This window comes from Rhodamnia argentea, chromosome 1 (genome assembly GCF_020921035.1).
Source record: "Rhodamnia argentea isolate NSW1041297 chromosome 1, ASM2092103v1, whole genome shotgun sequence".
NCBI lineage: Eukaryota > Viridiplantae > Streptophyta > Magnoliopsida > Myrtales > Myrtaceae > Rhodamnia > Rhodamnia argentea.
This window is the reverse complement of record NC_063150.1, coordinates 3,429,532-3,447,101: the sequence shown is the minus strand read 5'-3', so window position 1 is coordinate 3,447,101 and position 17,570 is coordinate 3,429,532. Positions and strand designations below refer to the sequence as shown.

The window sequence follows — 17,570 nt, the reverse complement described above, 5'->3', positions numbered from 1 at the left end:
CGGTTTCTGTCCTTTCGGACCCTCCTCGCAGTTCTCTTGTTGGAAAACCGGAGAATAGCCCGGCCGGCGGTGGTATCACGAGAATCACGCTGTGAGGAACATTTTTTTGTCCCCGTCGACGGTGCTCGGAGTTTTGGCGCTGCCTTGGCCCGCAATGCTGCCGGCATTCACTAGGAAGCAGGTGGTTCCCATCGATCGCGCCGCGGAGGTCTCGCAATGCCTCTTGGAGGTCACCCTCGGTGGCGACTCGGAATCGACCGTCGAGTGCCTTGCCGACCCGCTTGTCGACGTCAACTACGTCGGGGTGGTGAGCCTCAAAAATAGGAAGGCTGACGTCATCTTGTGCGGCGAGTCCGCGGCCAAGCTCCACGTGGAGCACGAAGAGTTCAAGACGGACGTCACGGCTCTGATCCTCGCTATAGCTTTCCTTGCTCGAGACCGAAGCCGGGCCATGGCCGGCGACCAACCGAGGGAGAAGAAGGAATACTAAAAAAAAAAAAAAAATGAGAAAAGAAAAATAAAATAAAGAAAGTAATTAAAAAATAAATTTTATCCGAAAAATAAAAAAATAAATGAAAAAAATAAAGAAAATACCAAAAGAAAGCAAAAAAATAATTAAAAAGAAAAAATAGTTGAAAGAGAGGAGGAATGAAAAATGTGGAAAATGTTTTCCTCTTCTCAAAATGAGGAATTCATTTTCCTTAGTTTTAGAAGATTTTTTTTGTTGACCGGAAAATATTTTCCGTTGACCGCTCATTTTCCCCTCCTCCAAACACTGGAAATTGAGAAAAATATTTTCCAGAAAAATATTTTCCGCCAAGCAAACGGAGCCTAAGTCTAGTGCTAAAATTTAACACCTTAATGAATGGTTATTTCAAGGGTTAAAAAAAATAAATTCTTATTTCTAAGCTATTTTCTGATTTTATCACTTTTAAATTCTCGATTAACTTTATATTAATTTTTTAATTACCAAAAAGTGGGATCCGGGCTGCGGGGTTGGGTCCTTGAGCCCAGTCTGAATATTGGCCATTGTGGACTCAGATTGGGCCCCAATCTCAAGCATATTCAAAACAAAGCCAGATGAAGCCCAACCTAATAAAATCGAATTAGGCCCAAGTTAATCGAAATCGAAACTGGCCCAAACTTACCTAGACCGAGCAAGTCCAGATCCTCTAGACCCGAATCAAGCCCAGACTCATCAACCCAAATAAAACTCAAACCCACTAAACCTATTCAGGCCCAAAGTTGACCAAGCCTAACTAAGCCCAATTTTGCTATTGTCCTTTGGGCCACTTCACCCACTTCACCCACTTCACCCACTTCATCGTCGTCTTCTTCAAGCTAGCCAAGAACAAGCGACCCCGACCAAGCTCCCTCTCCCGCCGCTCCTGGCTTTCGCTGAATCGCAACCATCACCTACGGTCACCGCCGTTAGTCCTCACTTCCACCGCCATAAACCATCCCTTCCGACCACCTCCATCATCGTGAAAAATGGTCATGCGTATCGATGGTTTGAAATCCATATTTGTCGCCGGAACCATGGCCAATCACCATTGAGCCACATAGAATGCACAAAATAGCACGGTAAAATCAAATCGATAACAAGTGAAGGAGACTCTGGTTTACAAGGAGTGAATTGACAAATACATGAAGGAACCAGTATCTTGAAAAAAAAAAAAAAAAAGCGACCTAGAACTTGTTAGGATACACCTGTGGGGAGATTGTTAGTATACACATGTAATTTGTGTTAGAGAAGTCCCACATCGGAGAATTGATGTTTATGATACTCATTGCTTTAAGTTTTTAAGCTTTCGAGTGAAGGTGAGTCCCACTAGATATGTTGACGGGTTCGGGTTTGACCGAACTTTCCAGGCTTTGCTTCTCAAATTATCAATACCACAAGCTAATAGTCACGGGTTAATACAACATTAACATATTCGCACTCGTGTATGGAATTCTTCTTTTTCTGCTGCCGAGAAAGAGAGCTTTGCCCATTTCTCGAAAATTTACTGAACATCCCTCCTCTTTTCTTGCTCGTTCCAAGAGCGGGTATTTGTAACCTCCATTAGGTCGAGTTTGAATTAAGCTCAAGGATTATTCGATGAACTCCTCCTATGGATATGACCGGCTAAAGCTCTGTGGTAACGCCGTGTTAAGATCATGTCACTTACATGTGATGCATGGCTTAAATAAAATGTGAACTTAAATTATGCAATGTGATGCATGATTTAAATAAAATGCAAATCTAAATTATGCTAATGGTATTTTGGTTTACAGGGAGGCGTCAACCCTTAATTTTCTTATGCAATAAATGACCGCGGATAACTAATGTTCAGGTATCCTTCATAATCAACCTCGCCTATATTGGCAAAATCCCGACCAATGTGCTTGTTTCTCGGTAGATCCCGTCGACATCCCTTTCGGAACATGGACGGGAACTCATGACTATCGTCCATCCACAAGTTCATTTCCTTCATTGGGTCGACTGCCCTCAGCGCCTGCCAAACTACTCTGTTGCGCTTGAATACAGACCCGAAGGCGATCTGCCATGTCCTCTCGCCTTGCCTAATCCTTCCTTTGGCCCCGTTCCACAATGAGCTACTCAGACGTGTTCCCGAACCGGTATAGAGTCATTCGTGATGGTTCCATGTGCCAATCGGTGAGCTCGAGGTTCTTCTCAATCTCGTCAAGAACAGCTCGGCCTCCAGTGTGGATGCAAAAATGCTCGAAGGCTAGCTTGAAGTCGGGAAAGTACGGCCTAATCAAGGTCGTGAAGAACAAGAGCTGCTCCGACGTCGGGAGCACTAACAGACCGAGGGTGGTGATGTTGGTCTTTAGGGCTACCCCGGCGACCGCCATCAAGTCCTTGGAGAACGACACGCACAATCTTGTCATCCGAGCCTTTGCGGGTGTGCACAGTGTGGATGAGCTGGTACTTGGAGCTGCGGAGGTCAGAGGACCGGTTGGAGTGCGGTTGGAGTGGAGTATCGCCGTGCCGCACATCCGGAAGATGCAGTTGGAGACAAGCATCAACCGATCGTTGCCGAAGTAACAGTTGAGGATGGTGTTCCCGATGCTCACAAGAGTTAGGGTGTACCTAGTGATTGATTCACAAAAGAAGTAATTAGATTAGGCCGAAGTTTCATTTTCATGAGACCAAAATTCAATTTTCCCTACTATTGCCGAGGGCAAGCAAGAACATGTGGACAGAACAAGAACACTCCTTCCTAAATCCGGCGACCTGAAGTTTTATTATCTGTCTGCACAACCTAAATAAAGTTAGATTTTTTCTTGTCAGGATTCGAATTTTTATGAAATGTTTTTCAAATTACATGACACACTATCGATATAAAATAGCCTGATATTCAAAAGTGAACATAATAAAATTCCTGTGACCAAACTTATTGGTAGAAGCAGACATTCATGGACTATGGAGGTATTATTTTCCGCAAATTAGGCATGCAAAGCGGTTGTACAAACTCGTGCCGCTGTGAGCATCCATTCCGTGCCAGGATTCACGCCCATTTTTTCGATACAAGAACAGCTACAAAGTCAACATCCAGCTGCACGGATCTTGTCTGTTTTGCATTCACGCGATGACTCCAAAAGTTGCCCTCAAGGGATTATTGTCAGGAGTCACCTGAGAGATAATTGTCTTTCACTAGAATCATGATCACCTATTTATTTGATCGAGCAATCGACTTTTGGGTTGGAATGCAGCAAATCTTGATTCGAATAGCAGTGTCTCCTCTTCATACTTACCTTGTAGATCATATCCATCATCTTAAAAATGAAGCCTTATTCGATACATGCGAACATGGCGGTTTGCATATATTTATAGGGCTTAATCCACCCGTGAGGTAACGATAGCTCATGTCGTAAGAAATTCGCATGGTAGATACATTGCCGAGGCTCTGAGGTGAACCAATAACTTCTATGTTCTTCTATGTTACCATTGAAAATTAACCTTGTGTTTTAATTTCTAACATGTGAACTAATGGTTTGCTACATGATGTACACATCACACATGATGTATATTGACATGCAAGTTTTTTATCAACTAGAAAATATGATGGTGTGTTTTGTCTGGTGGAGATTAAACACTTAAATAATAGTGGTTTGAAGACCTAAGTACAGCACTAAAACCTTATACAATTCCCTAAGATTATTTTCTCACTTAGCCTACCTACCTTTCCTTCTTTTCTTCTTTAAAAAGGCGAATTGCTCAAGAATTCTCACTAAACCTATCTACGCATATCAGCCAGCAAGAAACCTATGACATGTCCAGATCTTAATGTCCGTCGACCCTTTGATATCCAAAGAAGAAGCTCGTTGACCAAACAACTGCCTTTTCTTTTTATTTATTCATCCAATCAATGAATCGGTTTATGAGTCATACCAGCACTTTTGATCACTTAGAGAGAAAGACAGGTAGTGTTAACTTGCTCACCAAACTCTGGTTCAGCATTTATAAAACTGTTGACTAATCTTTTGGAGTATTTGTTAATATATTCTGGTGCACTGCCCATCCTAGATTTATAACACTGTTATTTCTTATTTTTGTGAACTTCAAATAGGGGTTGCAGTTGCACTACTTCATGCTATTATGTTCAGCAACAGCTTATAGTGTTTCCTCTTTACTATATTATCTTCGCAACATAATAATAAAGATCTTGTTAAAAAGTATGCAAGTGTTAAACATAATTTATAAAAATATTACAATCTTCAAAATAATGCTTATACGCTTCATCTAAACAGCCAATGTGTTACAAATTGCGATCTTTCCTTAGCTGTTTAACAAGTATTCCCGATGTATTCTTTGAAGCATGATGCCTTAAGAAATTCACTATATGAAAATGTTTAATGCCTTCCCTAATCTTAAATTAATGGAATGACTCTATTGAACATTTTGATACAGTTCAGGAACCATATTGAATATGTACCGAAAGCCCACGATTCACATTGAATGGATTTAAATTCATGGACCATATTGAACAAATTAAAAATCCATAGATCACATATGAAAAGGAAATGTTCTAATTTTCAAAGTATCGATTGTTCTCACGATATGCACAATCACAATTTTAAAATTAGATTATTTCCTAAGCATGTTTAACAATTGTAATAATGCACTCAGTCAAGAAAAACCATATTAGGAACTACTTTCCTACCACTACCAAGTACTTCATTACCATAAATTTATAATATTGCTTATACTGCTAATATGGGTCAGCTATTGTAATGTATGGACCTATCAACTATTATTTCAACTTTTAGTGCTTACTATTTGTTTTACCTGTTCACATTATTAATGAGGTTGAGGACTCTAAAAAAAACTAAATCCTACTTACGTAAAAAGGGAACGTCAGACCCTTATTAAGTAGCCAGTTTGGAAATTATGTAACTTTTCAATGCACTAACTCTTCTTATGTCAAGTTTAACCGATATTTTGAAGTTAAATTATTATAAACTAAGTATGCTTAACAGACATGTACTCTTATAGAGAATGCTTGTATAAGGAGTAGTTCTTTCTACTATGCATTCAGTCAATAATAAAAAAAGGTAATTCCCGTATATAATGCTATCCAAATAACTTATTAATATTCTTATGATATTATTAAAACTATTATTGGTTCCTCCAAACATACCAACCCGCCATTCATCCACAGGTAAGGATTTCACGTAAATTTCATGTCGAAGGAAACTCCATGAGTACAACAGAGAGAAAATTACTTAATTATTCCTAAACGTATTGTACGAATGCCAATTTAGTACTAAATTTTTCAATTTTATCAATTTTGTCATAAACCTTTTGTGCGAAATTTCAATGTAATCATTCCATTCTATTTTTTCTAGAAAATCGCTGGCATGGCTAGTCATTGATAGCCACCCTACATGTCATATTGCCACGTTAGCAATTCCTAACGAGAATTAGCGGAAAAAACTATATTGGAACTTTTGGATAAAGGTTCAATACTAAATTGACAAAATTCTAAAGTTTAAGATTGAATTGGCATCCGAACAATAGGTTTATGATTGATTGGATAATTTCTCCTAATAACAGGAGTGGACACGTAATAAGAAGATGTGCGAAAAAATTTCAGGTTTAGTTTTGAGATCAAATTTTTTGTTCGTAATGTTCATTGTGAATACCAATGTTGTGTTTGTCACTTTTTGAGAGTAAACGTGTCTATAACTTTCAAGTTATTATAGTTCTAATGAAACTTATTTCCGATTTCTAGTGTATTTCCTTCAAATCCTTTAAAATTCATTGTGCTTTAATTTAATTTCAGCATCATTGTTTCAAAAAAAAAATTTGTCGCTCCAGTCTAGTATTAATTCTATTGTTTTCCTTGAAATATCGTCTAATTTCCAATTTTCTGGACTTTGCTTTTCCAACACTCTTATTTTCTCGTCATTCAGACAGAAATAAATCTTTTTTAATCACAACGGAATTGAACATGCGTTTATTTTGTCTTATTGGATAAAAGAACAGATTTGAACCCTAGCGATGGCGTGGAATATTTTCTCGTCGAGTATTTAACGTTAATGCACAGCGGGCGGCGTGTGCGGTTCGGACCTTTTGTTCACCATCGGTTTTTTTGTCCCATGTAATAAAACGAGATCGAGACCGTCGTCCAATCAACCAAAATAAACTCACGGTTGACTTGTGAAACTTCTGGATTTTCGACTTAAATTTAGGTTCCTCGGCTAGCAGAGCAGACGTTCGTTCAGTGCATTGAAACAAGTAAGGATTCGAGAGGTAACAACATCAGAAAGCCTTCACAGAATATAGAGTGCGAACCCTCGATTTCACTATTCAATATAGGTGAATATAGGTGATCTACACCAATAATTTCTTCAAGTAATCCAGCTCTAGAAAACCTGCTTTGACCGGTCATATGGACAATTACAAAGCTAAATAGACGCTTCTTCGGGAAACCAATTCCAGGCGAAGGGAAGTTTAATCTTGAGTAGATTTGAAATCATGCTTGTGCATGAAAACAAGGCAAAAAGATAATTAAGGTCCAATCATCCTTCAGAATCAATCCCTATATTGGCAATATACTGACCGATGCGCTTATTTTGCGGTAGATCCGATGGACACCGCTTTCGGGACATGGATGGGGAACTCGTGAATCTCGTCCATCCATGGGTTCTTCTCCTTTGCCAGGTCGACGGCCCTCAGCGCCTGCCAAACTGCGCTGTTGCACTTGAATCCGGACCCGAAAGCGATCTGCCATGTCCTATCACCTTTCCTAATCCTTCCTTTGGCCTCTGAATAGGCCAATTCGTACCACAATGAGCTACTCGACGTGTTCCCGAATCTGTATAGAGTCATTCGTGATGGCTCCATGTGCCAATCGGTGAGCTCAAGGTTCTTCTCTATCTCGTCGAGAACAGCTCGGCCTCCAGCGTGGATGCAAAAATGCTCGAAGGCCAGCTTGAAGTCGGGAATGTACGGCCTAATCTTCATCTTGAACACCTTCCTCGCGACCAAGGTCATGAAGAACAAGAGCTGCTCCGACATCGGGAGCACTAACGGGCCAAGGGTTGTGATGTTGGTCTTCAATGCTTCCCCGGCGACCGCCATCAAGTCCTTGGAGAGCGACACACCGACCTTCTTCTTCTCATCCTCTTGCTGGAACACGCAGCCGTAGCTCTTGTCATCCGAGCCCTTGTGCGTGCGCACGGTGTGGATGAGCTGGTACTTGGAGCGGCGACGGTCGGAGGACCGGTTGGAGAGGAGGATCGCCGCACCCCCCATCCGGAAAAGGCAGTTCGAGACGAGCATCGACCGGTCATTGCCGAAGTACCAGTTGAGGGTGATGTTCTCCATGCTCACCACTAGGGCATAAGAGTTAGGTTGCACCTATTGATTGATTCCCAAGAGAAGAAATAGGATTAGGCCGAAGGTTCATTCTCATGAGACCAAAATCCCTAGGGAGAAAACCTGCAAACTTTTGCACCTAGTAGATAGAACAGATAGTATATTGAGAATGTACAAAGCTTATGTCCATGTCCGTTGTCATATATCGGATTCATAAATGCGAAAAGTCCTATTTCAATGCTAGTTAAGCCAAATATACCATTGGCTTTATTACTCTGTCTTGCTTATTGCATTCATCGCTATATATGTAGGTAGGAACAGATACAGTTGGGAGTTGATGATCAATTTAAGGCTCTAGCTCACAGAAAAGTCGGTACCCTAAGCCACCGATCTCGTGAATTCATTGCGGATGGCAAGCAAGAACATGTGGACAGGACAAGAACTCTCTTTCCTAGATCCGGTGACCTATATTTTGTGGCACGATGAATCCTGGATTGACACATCAGTGGATCAATTTGTTGGATCGGACGTCATCCAGGTTTCGATGGTTCCGAGTTCGAACCACTCACCAACTCCCACTTTCCGACCAGCCAAAGCGGAAACTAGAGAAAGAAAAATGCCTGAGGTTCTACTGTCTACACAACCTACGCACAGCTGGTTTTTTCCTTTGTCATGATTCTACTTTATATGAGACGTTTTTAAGTTACATGGCACACCATCAACATAAAATGGACTGCTATTTAGTAGGGAACCTAACAAAATTCCTATTGCCCAGCTTATTATATTTAGCATTTCGTTTGTTGATGAAAGTTTTCATTCCTTGTTTGCTTGGATGACACTGAGGGTGTCGTTCATAAGAAGTTCCTATTATCAATCTTATACTTTGAAGTATAGAAAAAGAGAGAGAGAGAGGAAAAAAGAAACCAAACCTGTAATAACTGCTTAGCAAGGTCGATAGAAATCAATCCAGCGCTGCAACCCATCCCACCAAGATTGTAGCTCAAAACATTCCCTCTGAGCTTGTAATGGTTCACGATCATTGCCGACAGCGACGGCGTTGGGTTGAACAAGCTGCAGTTCACGACGAGGATCCCTATGTCCTTGGCCTTGACCCCGGTCTTGGCCAGCAGCTGGTCGACGGCCCCGAACATGACGGTCTCGGCCTCCGCCCGCGCTTCCTCCATGCACGGGTTCGGCGGGACCCGGAGCACGGCCTCGGGCAGGTACGTCCGCTGCCCGAGCCCGGACCGCTCGAGGATCCGCCGCTGGAAAGCGAGGTTCTCCTCGGTGAAGGCGGTGGTGAGCTCCGACCTCTCCATGAAGGTCTCACGGGTGCATATCCGGGCCGGGTCGGGCTTGTAGCAGGCGAAGTCGACAAGGTAGACTTTCCTAGGTCGGGTCATGAAGTAGAGAGTGACCAGAAACACCATGAGGGTGGAGCAGAGGACGACGGTGACGAGGTTGAACCTGAGCTGGTCCCAGAGCTGGGCCAGGTCTCGGGCCGTGAGGGTCGAGAGGTGGGCGGACGAGATGCCGAGGAGCGGCACGAGGAGCAGAAACATGGCGTTGGAGATGAGGTAGTGATAGCCGAGCTTCACGTACTTGAGCCTCACAGACAAGAGGAAGTTTGGGAGGTTGTGGCTCGACGGTCCGTTCGAGTCTTGGCTTCGCGGTTCGACTGAGACGGGAACTGTCTGATCTGGGTTTGGTCGACCGATCTGTTCTTGCTGGTCGGCCATTTCTGCAGAAAAGACAAGATCCTTTGCGGCTTCGGAGGTTTCTCGCGCGTCTTCTTCAGTGGGGTTTCCTGAAGAATAGCAAAGGACGAGAACTCGGCGTTTCAAAAGCAAACGGAGGGAAATGGCAGAAAGAGAGAGAGAGAGAGGCTGAGCCAAAGCTTGGGGAAGATGGCGGTGTTTGGGAGGGTGGATTTAAAGGGGAGAGCGTGGCGGAGTTATTATTATACGCGTACTGCTCAGTTATTATTAGGTCAAACAACCTGTGGAGAGATGAGAAGTTACACCACGTGATTGGTACACGTGTCCTGCTAGTTCGTCGCAACCGTTGGATGACGAGGGCCCCACCTCGATTAAGTGGCGATTCGATTTTGAGATCACAGGAATCATCCTTTTGCTCCAAAGGTTTTATCTTTCAGATTGTGAAGCGGAAAACATTCATGTAACTCGACAGTCGTTCCTCTCACTAGAGAATCGATTTTTTTTTTTTTTTGGGGTCAAAACTAGAGAATCGATTAGACGACGCGAATTTGAGTATAAGCAAGTGGGAAAAAGTGTTGTTGAGAAACATTACTTGTAAAGAAGGAAACCGATAAATGAGTGAAAAAATGTGTGAGAAATCGGATCGGAGACTGTATGAATGGATGAGGCCATGACATGTCCCCATTCATCACAATCGGTAGGGATCGAGAGGACCCTAAATGTGGAGCGGTTACCGTGGTTGTATACCTTCCGGAATCGTTGTATACCCGTTCACTTGCTATCAAAATATGGCAAGTATGATGCGACGAAAACAAGGTGAACGCTAATTCAAAAGAAAAAAATAAATTCGCAAACACGAGGAAAAGCGTATCCCAAAAAGTATGGAGTATCGAATCCCTAATTCAAAAAAAAAATCACATTTCAAAAGTACTATTAGAGATCGTTAACATATGCCTTAGGGCACCTTATTAGCATTTTTCCAATTTCACAGCAAACTCTCCTATCAATTTTTTTTTTTTTTGTTGTCATGGAATTCACAAATGCAGAGTATGTGGGGGGAGAGAGAGAGAGAGAGGATGCAACTACTCCAACGAACAATTAATTTGGTTAGATATGCAGCGGGCATTGAATGGTTTGACACAGCCGGTTTGACCAGCGTACAGCCACGTCAACACCGGTTTGACCTGCACCGCCGGAGCCAATGCGTAATAATTTCACGCAAGAGGGGCAGCTGGTCCACGTGTCGCGTTCGTACTGGGCCGAACGCCATGATTTTTTTGGCGTGGTGGGGGAAGGTAGCGTTGTTGTTGAACGATGCATGAATTACCATGCCAACCCCCGTCGAAATTGCTTGAGATTGGAAGTTCGATCACGTAAACCATGGCGATGATGCCTCTCCTCGCCCCCTCCCCCCATTCATCATGTGCATCGTCATGGGACAAGATCGCACACTTAGGTTTAGGTTGGGGAACAGTACAGAATCGACTCTTCATGTTTTGACCATGTCAATTCACGCTTCGGATATAATCTTGATTAATAAAGTCTTTACTATTTTTGTGCAAAAAAACAAAGTTCAATTGAGTCCTACACTGGATTTTCAATGTTGAGACGGACAATCTATCATCCCTGGCTATGCCGCATTAGAGACGGGCTATGAGAGAGACGTGAAGGATTTGTGACGTCGGAGACTCGAAAAACCTTTAATAGCTAGTTGGAGAGTTGATTGCAGCGTTTCTTCAAAAGTTAAGCACTTAATCAACCAAAATAAGAGGTTAAGGACTCGATCCATCTATAACAAAACGTCGAGGATCGGTCACACACGTGTCCCAACTTTAGTAGGTGATAGATGAACATGTCATTTTGCTTTAGTGGTTCCGACTTTGGAACAATCAGTTTGGTCATGCCGGTGCAAATGTCCAACTGATTGACAGATTTGATTTCAGCATAAAAGAGGCAAGGAATCTCCTTCTTTCAAGACCCTTTTGCTATTTTCCTGTTTTAGGGCACGGAAAGAAAAAGGAGGGAGTGAAAACTCATATTTAATGTTTGTATAAAACCTCCGAAATGAAAATTTAGGACGGTACTAATTTGCAACACCTTAATCTCCTGTGACCAATTGTGGGTTTTGGGATGTGAATATCCATGTTGTTATGAGAGGTCACTTGATATGATTCAATCAACAACGAATTAGAATTATGGTTTTTGATGTACCAAAGTTGTTATGTGTTAATGGGAGAAAATTTTGTGACCTAGTCTACTGTGCTCGAAAAGTTAAAAAAAAAAAATGCTTGTTGGAACAGTGATTTTGTAAAGGATTGGTTCTTCCTTTTCCACTTGACAAGCATCACATGTAGTTCCCTCCTTTATGAATGTGACGTGAACCAAATAGTATGGGCACGTAACTCAGAACCATCAAATCGCTCATGCCATATTTTTAGAATTCACGCCAAAAATTCTAAACACAAACATTAATGAGATAATGATAGAAATGGTCCCTTAACTTTGGTTTTAATATGTAATTTGGTTCTTCTTTTTCCACTTGACAAGCATCTCATGTAGTTCCCTCCTTTATGAATGTGACTAGAACCAAATAGTATGGGCACTTAACTCAAAACCATCAAATCGCTCATGCCATATCTTTAGAATTCAAGCCAAAAATTCTAAGCACAAACATTAATGAGATAATGATAGAAATGGTCCCTGAACTTTGTGACATCACAATGGGCGTCTAGTCTACTGTGCTCGAAAAGTTTCAAAAAAAAAAAATGCTTGTTGGAACAGGGATTTTGTAAAGGATTGGTTCTTCCTTTTCCACTTGACAAGCATCTCATGTAGTTCCCTCCTTTATGAATGTGACTTGAACCAAATAGTATGGGCACTTAACTCAGAACCATCAAATCGCTCATGCCATATTTTTAGAATTCACGCCAAAAATTCTAAACACAAACATTAATGAGATAATGATAGAAATGGTCCCTTGACTTTGGTTTTAATATGTAATTTGGTCCACGTACTTCTAATTGTTCAATACAGGTCTCGAACTTTAGCTCAATGTGTAATCTGGTGATCTCTGCACCTTTGGTATATGTTCAATGTAGTCCCTTATGAAAATATTCAATATTGTTCATGATCTTGTATTGAATATTTTTCATGTAGTAAACGAATAAATTAAACATGTATCAAAAGTTCATGAATCATATTGAGCAAAATTAAAAGTTCAAACACAACATTATATATCGGGATAAAATTCAAGGACATATTGAGTAAATTAAAAATTTAGAGATCACATTACATATTAAGTCAAAGTTCGAGGATTATTGTGTCATTTTTCCAACATGAATATTATAACCTCCCTCTCTCTCTCTCTCTCTCTCTCTCTCTCTCTCCACCACTGCCTCTGTCACTGTCATCGCATCCACCTCTGTTGCCGTTGCTTCCCTTCCATTGTTGCACCATATGGGCCCCATGAGTTCTCCTCAATGGGTCGCAGTTCTCACCGTTTTGCCGACGCTCCCTCTATCAATGAAGGCAAGAGGGTTCATGGTGCTTACGACCTGCCATAATTGACAAGGTGGACGACGTTAGACATGAGTTTGCAGGTTAGATGTTGCAATCTCTAACCTGAGACTAGTGAGCCCAAACCTAAAGCACGGAGAGAGAGAGAGTTGTTCAAAAAAATTAAAATCTATTATACGACGATTAATTCAGTCATAAACCTTTCAATTGTGCCAACTTAATAAATATTTTGACAACTTGCCAATCCAGTCTTAACATTTTAATTGTATCAATTCAGTCTCAAATCTTTTTGAGAACTTGTCATTTCAATCCCAAACCTTTTAACGATTTATCAATTTAATCATTTTGACCAATTTTGATGCGAAATCTCTCATGTGACGGGCTAGTCAAGATCAACCATCTTATGTGGCACGACTGGCGCGAACATTGATAATTTTTTACATTTCACATAAAAAATTTGTTTTTTTTTCTTTCTTTTTTATATTTCCTTCTTCCTTTGGCCGGATGTTGGCCCTCGATGATGGCCGACGATCAACTAGAGGCAGAATTGGCGAAGTCAGCCTCGAGCGAGGCTTACACGCACCAGGCAAGCAAACGAGGTTGACTTTGCCTAGTCATTGGCGAGGCTCGACCTTGTCCTATCCTTAGCTAGGCTTGACTTCCCCTAAGGCTGGTGAGGCCACTGAGAGGTCAACATCACCAGTTTGTCGACCGGCTAGAGGTAGAAGGAAAGAAAAGAAAAGAAAATTCAAAAAACATTAACAAATATTAACATATCATAAAATTGAAAATGTATATAAATTTATTTTCATGTCATTGATTTTCGGCCAAAGGACTAAAGTAGCAAATCGTTAAAAGGTTTAAGGCTAAATTGACAAATCGTCAAAAGGTTTAGTACTATAGGAGTGAATTGGCAAGTTCTCAAAAGTTTAGAACTAAATGAGTACAATTGAAAGGATAATGACTTATTTGGCCAATGTACAATAGATTTAGAACTTTTTGGATAATTTTTTCAAGAAAGAGTTTTGAGAAGGGGGAGAAGGGGGAAGTAGACGGGGGTAAAAGATAAAAGGAAAAGGAAAGAAAGAAAGAAAAAAAAATCTAGCAGCCCAATAATTTGAAAGAAAATTATCATAAAAGTTCTAAACTTATTGTATCTATGCCAATGCAATCCAAATTTTTTTAAATTGAGTCATAAATCGTTTGTATTTTCATCAATTCAGTCCATCTAGCCAACTTTAGTCGATCGGTGCTAACGTGACAATTTTTAATAATAGTTTAATATTTTTAAATTTTTAATTTATTTTGTCTTTTTTTCTTTCTTGTTCATCTGTTTCTTTCTCTGGCCAGTCGCCGGATCAATGTGGATCGCCTAATGGTTTAGAGAATAAATTACGGCAAACGAGTCTGTAAAGCCCTCCTCCATCTTAAGCTCCTACCCCCAAGAAAGGAGGAGAGATCAATGTGAACCAGCCAAGACCCTACCACTTCTCATCAAAGCGACAGCTGGGTAATGCCTACTTAGACACGAAAAGTGTCCCCAGCAGATTAAGTGCCCGACTGCTAACACAGCAAGTGGGTGCATGTGCACTATGCAATTCGGATTGTCTGTCTATATATCTCCAAGCAAGCTATCACTTTCATGTTGTGTATGAAATTTGGGTTTTGGGTTTTGCTTTGGGTGTGGACAAAATTTGGGCTGCACGGAACATGGTGGATATCGATTACTTGCTTCATGGAAGTGATCTGTAAAATTCCAAGGAAAGTCCCTGCAATTTAGATGTATCTATGAAAATTTGGTTAAATTAGAATGAAACTTTGCCCGAACTCATCGACTCATTTACTTATTGAGCTTGTAATTATATCGATCGCCATCACAAGAAACACGCTATGAATCTTTAGATGACTTGTAATTTTTCATTTTACCGGTTGAGTTATGTCTTCACAAAGGGGCCAATTTTTTTCTGCCATCCTTGATTGGATGAACATCGCCATCCGATAGACTAAACTCAGAAGCATACACAAAAACCTAATCTCTCCCCCCTCCCCTCCCTCCCTCCCCGCCTCCCTTCTTAGCCCTCTTCAGGCCCCAGATTGAGGTCAATTTATAGCCGCCGATGGTAGGCCAAAACGACACTTTAAATAGTCGATGAAAAGAGGGGAGGGGAGTTTGTGTCCGTGGAGAGAGGCGAAAAAGTCGATGAAGGTTATGACGGCATGGATCGGCGACGAAGGTAATAGTAACGATGGAGCAGCTATGACGGAAGCGATGGGGGGCGGAGGCGGAGGGAATGGCAAGGATGGGTTGAGTACAAAAAGAGCGAGCAAGGGGACGGTGGGGAGAGAGAGGGTTTCGCAATAAGTTGCTTTTAGTGTAAGTAACACTTGAATATTTGCAAATCAAATGAGTGGTTTCCTCCCCAACCAGAGGTGGAGAAAAATATAGCCTTCAAATAAATGACATCAATGAGATGAAGACTTCCCTATCTACACCCAGTGAGCCGAGGAAGTGCATCAAGTGGCAACTTAACATCAAAACAAAAGCAACCTTAAAACACATTCATTATCTGGCAAGTGGCTACAACTGCCATGACCTCTGTTGGTATCATGAATCAAACATAATCCATGGATCAAACATAATTAAACATGACTAGTTCTATAATTGGTTGTCTCGGCCAACCTGAGAACATACAAAAAGAACAACTCAAATCAATTGAAAGTTCAACACCGAATTTTACCTTTTTCCAAATGTAATAATCTCATGATTTGTTTAAGGACCGCAGCATTACATACACAAAATACAACCCACCCGCATTCGCTTCACAAGGCTGGCTACTCCGACGAGCAATGCCAAAAATAGTAGCTCTTTTCCTACTAAATTCCACTTTAGTGTTTTAGCAAAGATTCATTGAAATAAGTAAAAAGTCATCCGCCAAATCATCGGACAGAATGTTTCAGCATTGTTAGCATTTCTCGAGGTTAGGACATAAGTTTGACACATACCCAAAACGTGCTGACTTAAAAAGGACAAATTTCTGAGATTATATGCACTGTGAAGAGTCAAATCAAATAAATTTAATGTATTACTTTGGACGATGCATGGGGCTGGGGACAGGTACGAGAAAATTTAATTCGGGGGACAACCCCAGCTGGCTTTTGACTTTGCAGAAAAGTCATTTCTCACTCAATTCATGGACCAAAACCCTCAATAAATGAGAGAAACAAACTGGAAATTGACCTCTTCCAAAAGGACCAACCAACCAAAATAAGTAAATACGATGGACGACCCTCCGTCGAACGATGCGTGCACTTCTCAGCATCATCTTTTGATCAGCCGCATGAGCAAACGTTTCTCACCATAACCCTCTATTTAATGCAAAACATAACTTCAGCTTCCAACCTCCAAGAAGATCGCCCCATTTTGCAGCCACAGCTGGGGCTTCATGGTTCACAACTTCACATGCACGAGTGGCCCCACCTCGGGATCGAAAGTGCTGGACAGCAAGAAACATCTCCACGTCTGCCTCGTTTGCGTTGACACCGAGCAATGATTTTGGACAAAAGAAAGAATGAATGGTTGAGAAGGGAAAAGTACATTAAAAGTGTCATAATTTATGTATGGCATTCACTTGAATGCCATAACTTTCAAAACGTTCACTTAAGTGCCACAACTTTCAAAAATCGTTCACTTAAGTACTACAAGAACTTTTCCCGCGTGCTACAGTAACTTTTCCGACATGCCACGTCAACTTTTCCGGCGTCCACGTCAATATAGCACTCAAATGAACGATTTTTGAAAGTTATGGCACTTAAGTTAATATTTTGAAAGTTATGGCACTCAAGTGAACGCCGTACAAAAGTTATGGCACTTCTAGTGTACTTTTCCCGATTGAGAAGATATCACCGACGTGTACATGGTGTTTGTCGACTGTACATGTAATGTGAGGAGCTTTAGGATAAAACGAGAAGAAAATTATAAAAAACATTCTAAACTTTTTTCTTATCAATTCAGTTCTAAATCTTTTGCATCTGTATTAATTCGATCAATCATGTCAACTTTAGCCGGCCGACATTGACATGGCTTGATGAACTAAATTGGCACACAAAAGGTTTAGAACTAAATTGGCAAAAAAAAAGTTTAGGAATGAATTAGCACAAATGCAATAGATTTATAACTTTTTGGATGATTCTCTCATAAAATGATTGATCGCTTTAAGAGAATCCGTGGGTAAGATTGCCACTATGTGCATGTTACGATGACCATAAATGGGATACTAATGAATTTATGTTTTCAAAAATAAACATAATCATTAGCGACAATGTTAGTTATATTTATTTTGACTGTGTAAGCTTTATTTATTTTTTCTAATTTCAAGAAGAAAACTATAGGAAATTGGAAAGAGTAAAGCAAATATAAGAAAATAAATTAGTTGAGAACGTATATGCATTGTAAAAGTAAGTTGTAATGGGCTTACAAGGAGTGGGCACAGGTTTTCATAGGTTTG

General features: G+C 40.9%; 1 protein-coding gene and 1 pseudogene across 1 annotated transcript; both read right to left on the bottom strand.

The window, feature by feature from the left end:
* Positions 1-2,300: 2,300 nt before the first annotated feature.
* On the bottom strand, positions 2,301-2,859 carry LOC115748753 (annotated as a pseudogene).
* Positions 2,860-6,755: 3,896 nt separating this feature from the next.
* LOC115748780 (3-ketoacyl-CoA synthase 11-like) lies at positions 6,756-9,739 on the bottom strand. Its single transcript, XM_030685398.2, has 2 exons — positions 8,761-9,739; positions 6,756-7,873 (listed from the first exon to the last, which is right to left on the bottom strand). Exons 1-2 carry the CDS (start codon positions 9,568-9,570, stop codon positions 7,082-7,084), a joined length of 1,602 nt encoding a protein of 533 aa, XP_030541258.1. The 5' UTR covers positions 9,571-9,739; the 3' UTR covers positions 6,756-7,081.
* Positions 9,740-17,570: the final 7,831 nt, after the last annotated feature.